This window comes from Myotis yumanensis, unplaced genomic scaffold, assembly GCF_028538775.1.
Source record: "Myotis yumanensis isolate MYYU_CA2020_CCGP unplaced genomic scaffold, mMyoYum1.0.hap1 SCAF_2, whole genome shotgun sequence".
Taxonomy (NCBI): Eukaryota; Metazoa; Chordata; class Mammalia; order Chiroptera; family Vespertilionidae; genus Myotis; species Myotis yumanensis.
In genome coordinates, this window is record NW_027223753.1 from 46,468,638 (window position 1) to 46,485,057 (window position 16,420).

The 16,420-nt window shown below is 42.1% G+C and overlaps 1 protein-coding gene across 3 annotated transcripts in view; it reads left to right on the forward strand.

Annotated features, from left to right (window-relative positions):
* The window catches only part of CACHD1 (cache domain containing 1), a 212,717-nt gene that overhangs the window by 130,229 nt on the left and 66,068 nt on the right, over nucleotides 1-16,420 (forward strand). For all 3 annotated transcript variants that reach the window (XM_070405283.1, XM_070405284.1, XM_070405285.1), the window contains exon 4: nucleotides 13,335-13,441. In XM_070405283.1, coding sequence (XP_070261384.1) covers nucleotides 13,335-13,441 — 107 coding nt within the window. The remainder of the gene's footprint in view (nucleotides 1-13,334; nucleotides 13,442-16,420) is intronic.

The following is a 16,420-nucleotide window of genomic DNA, read 5'->3' on the forward strand; positions in this document are numbered from 1 at the left end:
CGCAACCTCCCGATCCGCCCTGCTCTGTGCATGACAGGGGCAGCGCCCCAACTCCCCAATCGGCCCTGGTCTGAGCCCGACCAGGGGCTGCACCTAGGGATTGGGCCTGCCCTCTGCCACCCGGGAGCAGGCCTAAGCCAGCAGTCGTTATCTCCCGAGGGGTCCCAGACTGCGAGAGGGCACAGGCTGGGCTGAGGGCCCCCCCCTTTCCAACACCCGAGTGCACAAATTTTTGTGCACTGGGCCTCTAGTCCTATATAATAAAAGCCTAATATGCTAAGTGTCCGACCGTTCATTCGACCATTTGACCAGTCGCTATGACGTGCACTGACCACCCGGGTGCAGATGCTTTGACTGGTAGGTTAGCTTGCTGCTGGGGTCCAGCTGGTCAGGACTGGGCAAGACATGCCAGACACACCCTGGAGCCAACCTCCCACGGTCCTTCCCCAGCCTCTAAAATGTTTCTTCTAATTAATTTTCTTTCAGTGTGCACGAATCTGTGCAGCGGGCTTCTAGTTTATCATAATAAGGCACACTAAGAAATTAACAATAATAATTAATAATAAAATAGAACAATTATAACAGTATCCTGTAATAAAGTTTTGTGAACATGGTCACTTGTTTTAGGGGATCCCTTGCTGAAGTCTTTGTATAGTCTCAGTGCTTTCTGGTGCAACACATTGCTATCAATCAGAACACATTTTTCATTCATATCTTCCACCCGCAAATTTAATGCCTTCTTTGTTTTTAAATTAAAATTTTATTATTATAATGTGAATTATACTGATTGATTTTCTTTTTTTAAATTTATTTTTATTATTGAAAGTATTACAGATATCCCCTTTTGTCCCGTGACCACCCTTGACCTTGCCCTCCCCAGGCCTTCACCGAACTATTGTCTGTGTCCATGGGCTATGCATAGATGCATATAAGTTCTTTGGTTAATCTCTTCCTGCCCCTCCCCTTCTGAGATTCATCAGCCTGTGGCATGTTTCTGTGTCTCTGGATCTATTAATGCCTTTTCCATCTTAACTAAGCATTTATTATATACTGTGTTGTAACTTTGGCAGTTTGAGGTACGATAGCAAAACTAGCATGAATTTCTTTTTCCTTCTTCACAATTTCAAGATAAGAGGTTCATTCTTACTGTAGATCTTAGCAACCTCAGCATACAATTTTTTTTTCTTTCCTTACGTAAAAAACTTGCACTTTTTCACTTAAAGGAAGCACTTTTACAGCTTCTCTTTGGCATATCCAAACTGCCAGCATCATTACTCCTGTGCTTGGGCCATTGTTTTGAACAACACTGCCATTCTGTGATGGTTGGTCTAATAACCAACATGGATACTAAGTGACTAAGGAGTGGGGAGCGTATCCAGCGTGGATATACTGGACAAAGAGATGCTTTGTGGTTTGGGGCAAAGGAGCAAGAAGGCACGAGATTTCATCATGGTCTTCTCAAAGGCATGCAATTTAACACTTATGATTGTTTGTTCCTGGCATTTTTCATTTAATATTTTCAGACCCCAGTTGACCACAGGTAATGGAAACTGTGGAAAGCAGAACTGCGGATAAGGAGGGACCCCTCTATGTCACTTTCAACTCAACTTTGTCTGTATCATGTTCAAGGGAGTTAATGTACGAGACCTTGTACTAGATACTGTCTGGTGACAAAGATGACTAACACACTCTGTAGAAGCCCATAGGACATGTAGAATAAGCTAAGGCAGGTTTAGCCAAGAGACTAGCCAAGCGTCAGGAAAGGAATCCAGCGACTTCTCTAAAGAAGAAAGGTTATGAACACAGGCTTCTCAGGCTCTGGCAGTTGCAGCCTTGAAGAGTGGAACTTCTGCAGATAGATCTGGGGGAAGGATGCTTCTAACCAGAACACATTGAGTGTGGTGAGGTGGAAGACACACAGCTGGAGCAGTGGATTAGAGGTGTCCTGTGGTGGGCTCAAAGTCCTTGGTCACGCGGACAAACTTCTCGCATTAAGCAGTAGGTTTTAAAGCAAGGTCTGCGGTCCTGTCTGCGATTTGGGCAGATTAATTATTTGGCAAGTGAAAGACAAAGTGTGGTGCAAAGGCATGTTGCTTGTCAAATTGGGCCATCCTAGTAATCCAGGAGAAAAGTAGTGACACTTGAAGGAAGGATTGTAGGGAGGCAGAAGCTGTCAGGGTGGTGGTGGCTTACATGGAATCTGCCAACTTCTTATTTTTTGTTTTGTTTTGTTTTTAAAGATATTTTATTCTTTTCAGAGAGGAAGAGAGAGAGAGAGAGAGAGAGAGAGATCAATAATGAGAGAGAATCATTGATCAGCTGCCTTCTGCACACCCCCATACTGGGGCGAGCCCGCAACCCGGACATGTGCCCTGGACCAGAATCGAACCCGGGACCCTTCAGTCCGCAGGCTGATGCTCCATCCACTGAGCCAAAGCAGCTAGGGCCCAACTCGTTTTTATTGGAGACTTGGATGGGGTGGGAGATTTTAAAAGATGGTTCTAAATTTTAAATTGTGCATCTCAGGATACGAAAGAGTAAAAATCAGAACAAAAGGAGATTTTTAAAAGGAAGATGATGAATTTGGTATAACCATCTAGTTTTAATTTTGAATTGCATGTGGATCATTTTTGGGTGGGAGGTGTCTGGCAAACAGTTGAGATTAGCCTGTTGTATTATTTTTATTCCACAAATATTTTCACCCCCATAATCATGTTATGTGCATGGCAGTTCAGGAGCAAGGGCAAGGTGGAAATGTATAGTTTTAATGTGCTAATGCACAAATGAGTTTTGTATAAAATCATATTTCCAGACGTAACAGCTGACCCACATGTAGGCAACTCCTATTTTTTCCCAGTGCCATTTTAAGGTAGTGCACATGGGAAAAACGATGTAAGATGTTTAACCCTAGAGACAATTTATTTCTTATTACTGTTCTCATGAAAAATACAACATTGTGACTTAGCCAGGTGCTTTGCACTTAGGATACTTGTTCATTTGTTCTTTTAATGTCACAAGGTCAAATAATAGGACAAGCTTAGTTCTTGACAACTGAGTTTAATTTTATTTCTGGTCCCGTTCTTTCCCCAGAAAGATGTGTTTTGTGTTTTTGCCCTTCCAGGACTATAACGTAAATCTTAGCTTTTCAAGTCATTCTCCCTGCTTTATCTCAAACTTCCACCTCCAGTCCTTTTAGAAATTATTATTACCTGCAGGCATGCAGAATGTTACAGGTACAGTCTTTATGGCTATTGCTGCCCAAAGGACTTGAGTTGAGCTCAGAACTCAACAAAGATTTTTGCAGAATGCTTACATTACAGAGGGCCCACTCCATTACATTATTTAACGTATGTAAAAGAGTTACATATGTTTATACTTCAGTGAAATATTTTCTTGGGCTTTTACTTCTGTAAACATTATTTTACTTACTTTGGATCCTCTCAACAGTGGTGGTAGGGTAGATACTGTCCTCTCTCCACCCCCGCCCCTAATTTGCTCAGAGAAGTTGTGCTAGGGCTCAGGGGAACTTAGTTTGGAATCAGGGTTTCCCGAATACAAATAATTTTCTTTTCATGATAAAGTAATTTGGCCAATGGTAAAATTGGAATGGCTTATCTGGCCCTTGAAACACTGACTAAACTATATATTCCTTTCTTTGAAATTTACTTGAGGCTGTTGGATGACCCTCTGAAATGTCTAAATGGGCTGAATATAATGCCCCCATAGTCTGGTTAGTTGGTTTCTCAGCCTTAAAAACATGTTCCTGCAGCAGTTTGTGCCACTTACGTATGTGTGTGTGTTTGTGTGTCCGTGTGTGTGTGTCCATGTGTGTGTGTGTGTGTGTGTGTGTAGATACCTTTACCTTTAGAACTGCTGATGAGCATCGTCACAGTGGAAAGCACCTGCACTTGGGTCTGCTGACAGTCCTGCTTTCTGAATTTTCCTTGTGTGACCTTCACTGAAGCAAGGACGGGAGACCTGCCACTCTGCTTAGAATACTGAATTTCACCAGTGGCCTTTTATGGATTTCAAAAAGAGATGGTCCTCTGATTTTCTTCATTCTTTCCTCCCTTGTTTCCTCCCTCGTTTCTTCCCTCCCTCCCTCCCTCCCTCCCTCCTTTCTTCCTTCATCTTTCCTTCCCTCCCTCCCTGTCTTCCTCCCTTCCTTCCATCTTTCCTCCCTCCCTCCCTCCTTCCCTCTCTCACACCCTCCCTCTCTTCCTGAAAACCTGGTTTCTGAAAGAAATTGCCAGCCTTAAGAAATAGACCCGATTTCAACAGAGGACCCGAAACTTCCTTTGAGATTTTGAAGCGTTTTCTTGGGCAAAAATTCAGTGTTTTCAAAGAAGACCAAGACTTCAAAAAGCATTCTGTCTATAATGTCTCCCAGGGGACATGGCTTGTTTGGTATGATGGTGTACAACTCTATCTTCAGACTCACAGCTTTATTAACTTCTTACTATTGGGTCAGTAATTTCTTTTGAGGACTCATTAGCCACAAATACTCCCTGTCTATGTGTCATGTTTCTTCTTCTGTGGAATAGGACGATTTGGACAGGCCTCTCCCCTCAATGCGTATGTGCCTGAGAGAGTGAGCCAGCCCATCTTCAAGGTCATCTGCTACCTCTGAGGTGGTTTGTGCTTCTCCTTGATGTCTGTGTCCTTCCACTCACAGCTGTCTGCCGTTTACTAACTACGTGGTGTGCCTGCATCTACAATCTCTGCTCTCTAGTCCTAGAAAGCCACGTCTCTTGGGTTCTCCGCATGTATTCATTCAGCAGACATGTACTAAACGTGTGCACCTTACAGGGCTGCGCCCTGGAGATCCCACAGGAAAGTATCTCTCTGTGTATTAACTAGCGAGGGGGGACGTATATAAATAAACAGCTGCAAAGTGTGTGAAGTCCTTTGTAGAGGTCAAGTAGCAGGATGGACAAGGGCTATGGAAGAACACAAAGGGAGCCCGGGGGTCCCACCCCCACCAGGCTGCTGGCCACCTTCCTGCTCTCCCCTTTATCTTTCCAGATACCCTTCTTTCTTTTTTTGCATGCACCCTGCCCCAACCGGGTGATGAGGAAGATACAGATAAATATAAATGCTTAATGGGGTTTGGGATCTAGCTCCACTCCCCCTGGATGTCACCTCTGCAGTCTCCCAAGCGTGTGTGAGAAAGCGGATTAAGTGGATAATAGTTGGACTCTGGCCTCTTCGTGATCTGTGGTGTGTGTGTGGGGGGGAAGACCGTGAAAAAGAAATATGGCTGGTTTGTATGATACTTTGACTGTGATGGAGAGAGAGATGCTTTATTGCTCCGAAAGCCCTACCTTCCAAGGGCATTTGAAAGCAGCCCTTGTGTCTACTCTGGCGGAGTTGGAGTCGCTGAACCCTGAAGGTTTAATCCTTATTACTGATAAGAACAAAAAGAATGTGACTTATCTCTCCCATCTCTGCAGAGATGGAAGGAAACACCATTTCTTGGGACACGATTACGCGTTATTTGACAGCTTTTGAGTTTGTCCATTAATTTAGGTGTTTGAGTGAGTAAACGCAGTTGTGTGTGGGGGGGTATCATTTACTTTATGAATGTGGTAGTTCCTTTTTGAAGTGATCCCACTCGTACCCCTTCCTCCACCATTCAAACAGAGTTTAAATATTTGCCAGTACAGATGTTTGATTTTTATCTTAGCTCTTTCTTTGTTTAACTTTATTCTCGGGGGTGGTTAAGTGGAAGATAAGGGGGTTCTTGTTTAATTCTTCTCAACTGGTGTTGCTCAAATATTTAGAGAGCAGACACTTCCCAGAAAGAATGAGCAGGAACCTGGTTGAATGGAGGTGAAGTGATATGCCCCCCCTGTCGCGTTGTAGTCAGCCAGACACTGTGGGGCTGTTCCCAGGACGAGAGGGACTGGCTGGGAGGCCTGGGCCTCTCTCAGTGTCCAGGCCATCTTTTACAGGCTCCGGCAGCTACTGGTCAGGGGGTTTTGCCTCCTTGGGTTCCCAGGAAAATGTGAGCTGTTGTGGGATTTTTTGGTTGTTGTTTTTTGTTTGCTTCTGTTTTTGTTTTTATGGAGGGGGGGGCGTTTGCAGAATTTTATGATTTTATTAACATAGTTATAAAGTGTACCCCATCTGTCCATTCATTTTCTTCACTGAGCAGCCTGGCATTGGGATTGGTGACTGATGGCGAGCCGGGCTGCTCTTTCCCCAATGGCTCCGGTCTGAGGAGACGTGTGAGCAGTCTCAGCACAGTGAGATCTGTGGCACGTCAGCAGCACGTCAAGCTCCTTGACGCTGTGGACCAGAGACTTCCGAAAGCCACTGGCAGCATGTGCTTGGTTTTCTTGTTGCTCCCATAACCAGTGCTGGGCATCAGGATCTGGCCCTGGAACCCTCTGTGCACCTTGTTGCCAGTGCCTCTGGGTTTCCACCAGTTCCACTTAATTTTGACAGATCGGTCTGGCTGGTGCCGGATGAACTTGTTGGTTCTCTTTTTGACAATCTTGGGTTTCACACGGGGTCTGAAGGCAGCCGTAGGTAGCACTGAGGAAGAGACCATGTGTGCTGCTCTTCAAACGGAACCCGCTAGCTCAGCAGCCCCGGAAGCAAGGGCCTGCCCTGTGCATTGAACTCTATCAGAAGCCTTGCACCCTCTGTTCCACACCTGATTTTGAGCCGACACCAGGATTTGCTTCAGAAGAAATGGTGGGTTTTGTGTGTTTTTTTAACCTTTTGTACCCTTCTCGGCATTTTAGCAGTGATTACAAATAAGTACAAAACATCCACTACCCGCTAACTGTCATCATAGTGGCCTTGTTGATGGACTCCATTATCAATTTAAGCCTTGCTCTTCGGAGCTATCCAAAGGGATTTGCTTTTTTAAATCTTACCATAAAAATGTGTCCATGAATAAGACTGCATTTCACCACCGCCCTTGGAACTGTGGGTGTGGCTTTCATGTGCTATGTGATAAATTGGGCGGCCTTCCCTGGAAATGTTGAGGGAAATCCATTGCAAATTTAAACAAAGACCAAGAGATTCAGGAAGTAAACCCCAACTGGTGTTATGTGTCTCTCTCCTTTATGTCTTTTTTTTTTTTCCTCTTCTAAACTGGGCTCCACTGAAAAGTTGATTTACACTGTGAATCGAGGCTGAATGAAATCCAATTGGAACTCACTCCAACAGTTTTGATGTAAGATTCAAAGCTTCTGCAAATTTATTTTATCTTCTACATTTGCTGATCTCCCGCTTGTAAATCCTGTTGAAGGAGAATAAAAATGACTGCAGCCTGATGGGAATTAAATGTCTGAAGTTCAAAGCAGTTTGCACATCAGAGCAAACGTCAATCAAATGAACATCTTGCAAGCCAGGCAGGGAGTGAATTTCTCCATGGGGAAGAGATCAAAGTGGGAGTCACAGTTCTGTTTTCTCCCTCGGGATGCAGTTTCGATCAGTTGTTCATGAAAGTAAATCCAGAAGGAAGTAGGTTTTTTTGTATGTGTGTGTTTTTTTTAACTTAAGGAGGTAGGAAAGATGGAGTTATTTCTCTTGAAACTGAATTTCAGGCACTGGTTTTTATGTTATAAAAATCAGTATAGAAAGCAATCATAATCCAATCTCTCCCTTCTTTTTTAGAGTGAGGATCTACAGAAGATTTAGAAAAGATTATTCTCTTAGTGTTATTGCTTTTTAAAAGCACAGATATAAAGATAATTTGAATTGCCTGCTCATTTAGTGTGAAAATTTATTAGTATACCAGTTCCTGACCTTTCCATAAACCTAGAATTATATAAACGTGACTGGCAGCTAATATACTTCTCAATGAAAAGTCTTTTAGGTAACCACTAAGACTAAATGACGTGTTTTGATAAAGTATCATAGGCATGAACTTTATATTTCTCATAGCCTCCAAATCAGAGTGAATGGCATGTTTCTTTTTATCAATGGCACACATTCATAAAATGTGTTCCTGTCTTAGGCAAGGCAGCCATTCCTCAGAGGCCCGGAGGTAGCTAATGTAAGGAGATGGCTAAGCAAGGTTTGCTCCTGTGTTTGGCGTCCAGAAGAGAAGCAGGCCCTAGTGAGTGTAGGTGAAGAGATAGTCACAGGGTTTTGGCTCCTGTAATTGTTTTCTCCTAGCTTGCTCACCAGCTTAGGACACACTGCTCTCCTGCACCTCGTAAGCCCTCTGTTGACACCTCTTTCCTTACCTGACAGGGATCAGTGGTGTGGGCAGGGATAGCAGCAGAACGACGGTCATTTCTAGGCACTTCATGTAAACTCAGCTGAGGAGTGCATGCTGCATGGCTGAGATTCAGCACGTGTGAGGGAATAGCAGGAAGCAGGAGGAAGGAGAGTGGTTGGCATGCCTCTGAATTCCTGGAATATCAGAATGTGGGGGTCTGATAGGAGTCAATTAACTTAAAAATACCAGCAGTGCCCTGGCCAGTGTTGCTCAGTGAGTTGGGCATCGTCCCATGCACTGGTTGCCACTTTGATTCCTGGTAAGGGGCGTGGAGTAGCTAGCCGATTGATGTTTCACTGTCACATTGATGTTTCTCTGTCTCTCTCTTTCCCTTCCTCTCTCTCTTAAAAAAAAATTAATAAAAAATCTTCTTAAGCCCTAGCCAGTTTGGCTCAGGGCATAGAGCATCGGCCTGCAGACTGAAAGGTCCCGGGTTTGATTCCAGTCAAGGGCACATGCCCGGGTTGTGGCTTGATCCGTAGTCAGGGGCGTGCAGGAGGCAGCCCAATCAATGATTCTCTCTCATCATGGATGTTCCTATCTCTCTCTCCCTCTCCCCTCCTCTCTGAAATCAATAAAAATAATATTTTTTTAAAATCTTTTTAAAAACACAGCATTCATTACATGCAGATTACTCAGGAAACAAGAATTAAATTATCTTCTGAAATGAAATAACAATCTGTTTTCACTCCTTACCAGTAAACTTTCAGATCTCAGATGTCCTTGAGCTAGCAGCAGATAGGTCAGATTGACCTGGCGGAGGTCTTCCTGCAAGGAGGTTATTTATTCATTCTGAAGCATCTGGAAAGTTAGATGGATTTTTTCACAAAAAGGACTTCTTTGTGTATTTTACGTTTCATTTTTGGATCAAGTTGGATCTCTGGAAGGCTGCGTGTTTGCGTCATGTCCACTGGAGTTTCCCTGAGCTGTGTAGCATAGCATGCCTTGCCCACATGGCCATTGTCCATCACATTTTCCAGCACCCTGTATTCATTGTCCCATGGGAGAATTTTTCAGAATTTAGTGCAATTTTCTCTTTCTTGGTCTTCTATTTTATGTAACCTTTGTTGTACATAGGCATTTATTTGTTCAGGATCCTCAGATTACCAAGATGCCAGGGTCTTTTTCTCAGAGGAGAAAGTTGGAATCGGGAAAAGGAGAAACTAGTATGAACTGGCTTGCGCCAGGTCTGCTGTCTCTGCCCCATGCAGACATGCATACATGCTCACTCTTCTATCCCAGGCCTCTCAGAGTTCAGTGGTGAATGGGAAGGGAGCGTGAGGCTTTTCTAGAACGGCGTAACAAAAAGTGACTCAAAATGGCCAATTCCATCGCTGCGCCAGTGGTGAGCATGTTTCAATCTATTTGTAATTAATAGAGAACACCTGTCTTTAATATATTCTTCCTCTTCCCCCCCATCCACATCTTTGTTCACAGAGTTCATTTTCTGTAGCTATCCATTGTGAAAGCCTTATGTTTAGCTACTGTCATTTTCTATTAAGTAAAAAGCAAAAATCTCCCCTAAGCCCTACAATCTTTTATCATAATCCTTTTCTTTGAGAGAACGGAATTTTTCTTCAGCTGTTTTAGATCATGTTGGTGATGATTTATTTGTTGGTATATTGAGATACAATGTAATGTATTCATTATGAATGAAAACTCGTATGTTCACATTTTTTAAGACATTTTATTGATTTTTTTTTTTTTTGAGAGAGAGAGGGAGGGAGGGAGAAAAACATCAATGTGAGAGTAAAACATCCATTGGCTGCCTCCTACACACCCCCTACCAGGGATCAGGGATTGAGCCCCAAACCCGGACATGTGCCAGAACCCCAAATGGAACCAGCAGCCTTCCCATGCACCAGACAACGTCCAACCAACTGAGCCACACCAGCTGGCCAGGGCATATGTTCACATCTTGGTTCTGCTAATCCCCAGCTGTGAATCTGGGCTTCTTCATTTAAATTTTTTTGGCTTCAGTTTCCTAGTCTTCAAATGGCTATAATAATAGTATTTCCCTCAGAGTTTGAGAAGATTAGACGAGTTAATCCATGCACCACACTTGAAAGATACTTGACATATGATAAGCATTTGGTAGCATTACTAAGACATTCAATACTTGTTATTATTATTTATTAAATGTGTACTATGGACTAGTCTCTTAAGAACCTTTTTCTGATTTAATTCTTAACACCTTATGAAATAGGTACTATTATTAGTACCGTTTTATAGATGAGGAAAACAGAGGCTTAGAAAATGTAAATTATGTACAAGATTATACTAGAGGCCCAATGCACAAAATTCGTGCAAGAGTAGGCCTTCCTTCCCCTGGCTGCCAGCACCAGCTTCCTTCTGGCACCTGGGACCTGAACTTCCCTCCGGCCATTGGCAGGCAACCCGGGACCCGTGTTTCCCTCGCAGCCCCAGCTTATCCCAGAAGGTCATCTGGAAGGACATCTGGTCTAATTAGCATAATACGCTTTTATTATAGATCTTCTTTTTAAACTTTTATTGATTAGTATGTTGTTGGTATAAACGGAATCTTAATCCAATCGATCTGAGTCTAATGTGCATCAACTATGATGACACTATGTTAGGCCTGATTTCAAGGCAATGTGACAGATAGGAAGAGAGACACAAGCCTAGAATCAAGACGCAGAATGACGCTGTTCAGTTTGGAGGAGGCAGGCGTCATCACAGGCTGGAACCTGCAGGAGAATTTTCAGGGAGGAGGATGTGAAGAGGTGAGCTTTGTGTGGGTGCATCAGACACTGGAGAGCATCACAGTTGGGGTCCAGCAGTTGAGGGACTGGTCTGGTCAGAACTATAGGTTGAGAGGTAATGGGGGGGAAAAGGTTGGGTAGATTATTGATAACAGGTACTACATTGTGAAGCCTTTTTATGACTGACAAATATTTGCTGAGCACCTACTTTTGTTAATGAGACTCTTCCATCTTCTTTGTTATAAAAATGTTTTCTTTGTAGGTCTTAGAGATGATCTTTTCAGTACAGAAAACAACCTATAAAACTAGTTCCCTGGTCTCCCCACTCCAGGAGCAAGCTTTCCTTGCACAAAGGCCCAGGGCATCTCTCTGTGCTCCATGCGGGACTTCGACCTTCTCAGGGGGAGGGGCTGACAGCACAGGTCCTGGCTGGGGAGACTTCATCTGGGGAGGCAGGGGCTCTCTGTAAGTGTACACCTCACCGGGTAGAAAATTTCAGTGACTCTTGAGTTACCCCTCTTAGCAAGTTCTTCTTTATGTGTCATTTCAATTAAGCAGTGTGGTAGTTGGCTCATCCTTGGACAGTGATGGGATTCAAGTTCCTTTTAGGTCCCTGACTTTCTGTGTGATCCTTAATGTCACTTTTCTCATCTGTGAAATGGGTAAGTCTAAAAGGGATTTGTAATTCGTACAGCAGGGTCCAGATGTGAGTTTCAGGCAGACCGTATCGCCCCCAAAGCCTAAATGTTATCTGATCTTTTTAAAAGTATGTGAGGGGCATCTAGGGCATGGAGAGCAGGTGAGTCACTTGTGTAACATTGCTCTCACTTTACCGAAGTTCAAGTGTAAAACAAAAGCGGGAAAGTGAGATTATATTGCTTTGCCGGCAGGAAAACAGCCAGCTGCTGATGTACTAATCTCTTCTTTTCTCTTCATCTGTGGCTTTCGAGGCAGCGGTCTTCCGGTCTAGACGAATTGGAGCAGGTCCAAGGAAGAGTGACCACGTTGGTGAAGCAACTGCGTCCTTGGAGGCACAGTTGACGATGTTGATGTAATTCTGTCCTGGGTTAGAGGCTGGATGGAAGCCTACCTCCTTCTTTGAGATGATATGTTTCAAAACAAAACGTTTAGCTTTTGGAACCCAGCACACCCTGTGAAAACCTAACCCCTTGCTTATACAATCCGTTCAGTTTTGCAGCTCTTAAGTATTATGGGATGTGATCAACGATAATCAAAGTTCATGGGAATACTCAAGTGGATCTAGAGTTTTAGGATTGTTTCTCCTAGGTAATACAGGGGAGATAGCTTCTCTACCCACGGTAATGGAATTCCATTAATGGCATTTCTCATCTGAGGACACATTTTCACACATTTTAAAAAACATAATTTCAGACTGAATTTATCAGGGTTGGGGGGTCCAAGAAACATCATAAGTCCTCCCAGTATCTGAAATCCTAAATAGGTTATTTGAAGTTCACTTGTTTTTTTTGTCTTTTGTTACTTCTGGGTTAAAATTCTCTTTTAAAAATACTCTTAGTGACAGAGTTGGTACATTTTCCTGTTATTTTCTTGCAGATTGTTGGTAGTGCTGACAAGTAAGTCATTGATTGCACTAGTATTCATTGATCCGCTGCTGGCCAGAGCACTAATACCGTTTTAGCTTTAGTACTCGCATCGTACTACCACTGGAAATCAGAAAAGACCTTGGTCTTATTTACATTACAGTCTAGAAGGTGGAAGCTATATGTCATGTACAATGAAATGAACTTTGGTACATTATTTATCATCTTTTTTACAGCTTTGGAAAATAAGTTTTATTACTTTTTTTTCAGATAAGAAAACAGGGTCAGAAAAATTAAACAATTTTGTCTAAGTAACATACATTTAGTAGTGACAGCAGAGATTCAAATCTAGATCTTTCCTACTCCATAGCCATTCTTTCTCCTGCACTACTCTCTATTTTGGTTCTTGGTCATGATTTTTCAGATAGGATAATTTAAATAATTGTTTCATATGTAACATCAGAGTTCACATCTGTGTTTTTGTAATTCTAGTCTGAATCTATTTCTGCATGATTTTATCAATAGTGCCTGACTCAGGTTCATGGAAGAAAAGTTCATTCGAAGGATGGTTATTTCTTCATGTCCTTAGAATAGAACTTGATTTCTAAAACTTTATAGGTGCAAATGTTGTTTTTTCCCCAAAAACTCTTCTGCAGTAATTTTTTTGATATTTAAAATTTAAATCACAATTTTACTGTTTAGGAGCTGACCTAATTTATATACAATATGAACTCTTATTTTTGTTGGTTTGTTTTTCTGGATTGAATAACCACCAAATGAATATTGCCAACTCTCTTATTCTTTCAGATTCGATGGGAACTTCAATACCAATGTATCTAGAACAATTAGTTGTGATCGACTTTCTACTACTGTGAATAGCCGGGCCTTCAATCCAGGACGAGACTTAAATTCAGGTCAGTGACCTTTGAGTTTTATACAAATAAACTGCATCACACCACATTTAAGTACTTTAAGTACATGAATAGATGTATTGCTTTAGACAGTTTCCTTTAACTTTTGAAGAAAAGTATATACTTAAAATTGCACGTTTCTTGCTGGAACGTGGACATTCAGAAGAGGGAAGGAAGGAAGAAAATTGAGCTGCCATGCATTGAGCATTTACTCTATAGTACCTTGCTAGGCTCTTCAGTATCTCTGGAGTTTTACATGTGTTGCTGTAAAGGATATTTTAGAGACTCAGTTATCTTTGCAATAGGAGGTGTTGAATTCCTTTGTATTTCCTGTTTATAATTTTTAATTTGTTTTGGGGAGTGTTTTGGAAGAATGATGAAGGAGCTTTTCTAGTACTAAAAATACAGTGTCATGGTGCTTTATATTGAATTTGAACTTTCTTCCTGGTCGCAGTGGAACTCCGTTATATGCAATAGTAATAATTACTAGGGCACCTGTATGTACACAACTCCAACATGACATACTGTTTCTGCTCTCTTGCCCTGGAGTTTCCGTTTATATATCTCACCCTCTGGTTTTGTTATACACACTTGTTGATTGATGGACCACAGAACCTAAAGGCTTTACCTTTTCAGAGCTGGAAGGGACTTTAGAAATCGCCTACCAGCCTCAATTCTCAGATTTTACCAAGGAAGAGTCAAAGGTTCAGAAGGGTCCTAAGGCTTCCTTTACTGCTGGAGAGATGAAGGACCTAATCCTTAAATATGAACTATATTTCCCAAATTCCAGGTCTCTTGCAAACATGTAAAACCCAAGAGAAAAGCCAGAGGACCAGAATATTTATTTTTAGAGCGCCAGCCAATCTCGGTTCAGGGGAATAATTGTAGTCTTTGGGAATTGTATCCACGAACTAGCCAACCTGTTAGGTCTGGAAAGAGAACCATAAGCTTTAAATGTCATAAAACTATAGCTGCTAGCTAAATGTCCAACCTAAATCAGCTAGGCACATATTGTCTGGACCAATACATAATGAATTCAGTCATTATTTTTATTGTTCTGAGAATCTGGAAAACTTCTGGAGCAGATTGGGTTTGCTACTAGAAAGGATGCTAAATGAAAATCATTTTCATAATAAAACTTAATTGAAGAGAGTACAGAAGGGCAGAGAAATGAATTATGGAAGAGTCTATAGCGGGCACAGAGCATAAAGCTTTGAACATGATCATATTTAAATGTGTCCAAGAAATGCACAATTTAATCCACTAATATGTATAGTTGAGGTTTTTATAATACATGTTAATTTGTGGGCCATTTGAATTAATAAAAATATTACTGCATAGCATGCGTCTTTTTAGTGATGGAACAAAGAGTAGGCTATTTTTACTTCCCAATTTTATTAATCTTAAACTAAGCATGCCTTGCTTTATAATCAGGGAGAAAATAAAACAAGAAGGAATTACAGACTACTTTCCAATGCATTTTTACTCCTTTCTGGTAGACAGTACCTTTAATAGCAAGTCCCTGATACTCAATCCTGTCTGGTGCTGAGGTTCTAGATGAAGCTCCATTACTCTCCTGGCTGTGTGGTTGAGACAGTAAGAAAGGTAGTTTGAGGCAGACGGAGGGGCTGCACACTCACTTGGGAGCAGAGCAATGCTCCCCTGCCAGGGTCACTCATCTCCGTGGGCCAGACATTGGAGGATCCGGAAGCTGCTGCCCACATGGCTTTATCCTCATTTCCTTATTTTATATCTGTTTCTAATGAGCACATTGTTGAGATCTGTCTCCATCATTAAAAGTCGCATTATTGTGCCTTTTTCTTAGTAAGTACAGCAGCCATTCTTTCTGCCAGGTAATGGCCTCCCATCTACTAACTAGAATGAATAAGTACAATAAAAATTTATTGAACAAATATTGCCTAAGCATCTTCTATGTGGTCAAGGAAGAGGGCCGTGAGGGTGGAGGCATATAAAGACGAGATGTTGAATTTTGCTATTTCTCAGAGCACGTCTCAAGTATAACATACTACCTAACAAGAGTTGTTCTCAGCACAGTGGACGTAGCTAGATTTACAGGCAGCTTTTGCCAATATTCAGGTATTTGAGGACGGACTTGCTTGCACCTCACATGTGTGACATTCCACCAGGCAGTGGCTGCATCCCAAAGTCCACATTCTTGAGCAGTCATTTGTAACAGGAGAGGAGCGGTAGATGCTGAAGGGTGACCTCAGCGCTCCTTCTTTTCCTCCTCTCTAGCTCATGCCCCTTTTCAGAGCAGAATTAATGTACTTCATCGGCTATCACATGTCTGATATTTACATCTGCAAGATATCCAGCCTTAGGCTCTTTCAGACTGTATATAATCCATCAATGAGTCCCTAATTGATAACACAGTTTCAGGTTGCCTCTCAGACTTGCTGGAAACAGGCTCACATAAATTGTAAACGAATTCTTAAGTTCATTTATCCAAAGCTAGGTTATATGTCCATCCATCCAACACACATGTGTGTTCTTTTTCTTAAAACCACTCCTGCCAGATCTCTACTCTCTAAATTGACTCCTTGTCCCTGATTCCATTCAAATAACTAATGTTTGACAGTGCATGTGTTACATTACGGTGCTGGTAATGTTTCGTTCAGGTTCTTTCCTGCTTTTATCCCTAGTTTCTCACTCTCTCTTTTTTCTTCAAAATTCCTGCTGAGCTATTTTCTTGTGCATAGCCTGATCCCTAAAGAGAGTTTATTTGAAGAGTCCAAGGAAAGTTGCCTCTTGCTCTCTTGAGTTATGCAATTGAGGTGAGAGTCGAGCTGGGAGTTCGTCTTTCTCACCAAAAGAGAAAGTGTCTGCACTTTATTGTGTTTGATTTAAAGAGCATTTGAAGTTGCAAACTTCGATCTAGGTAGCATTGCAGTCTTCACTGAGAAATGGGATTCATGGGGTGTAAGGGGCATTTGCAAGTCACGTTACAGCACTAAACGTGCA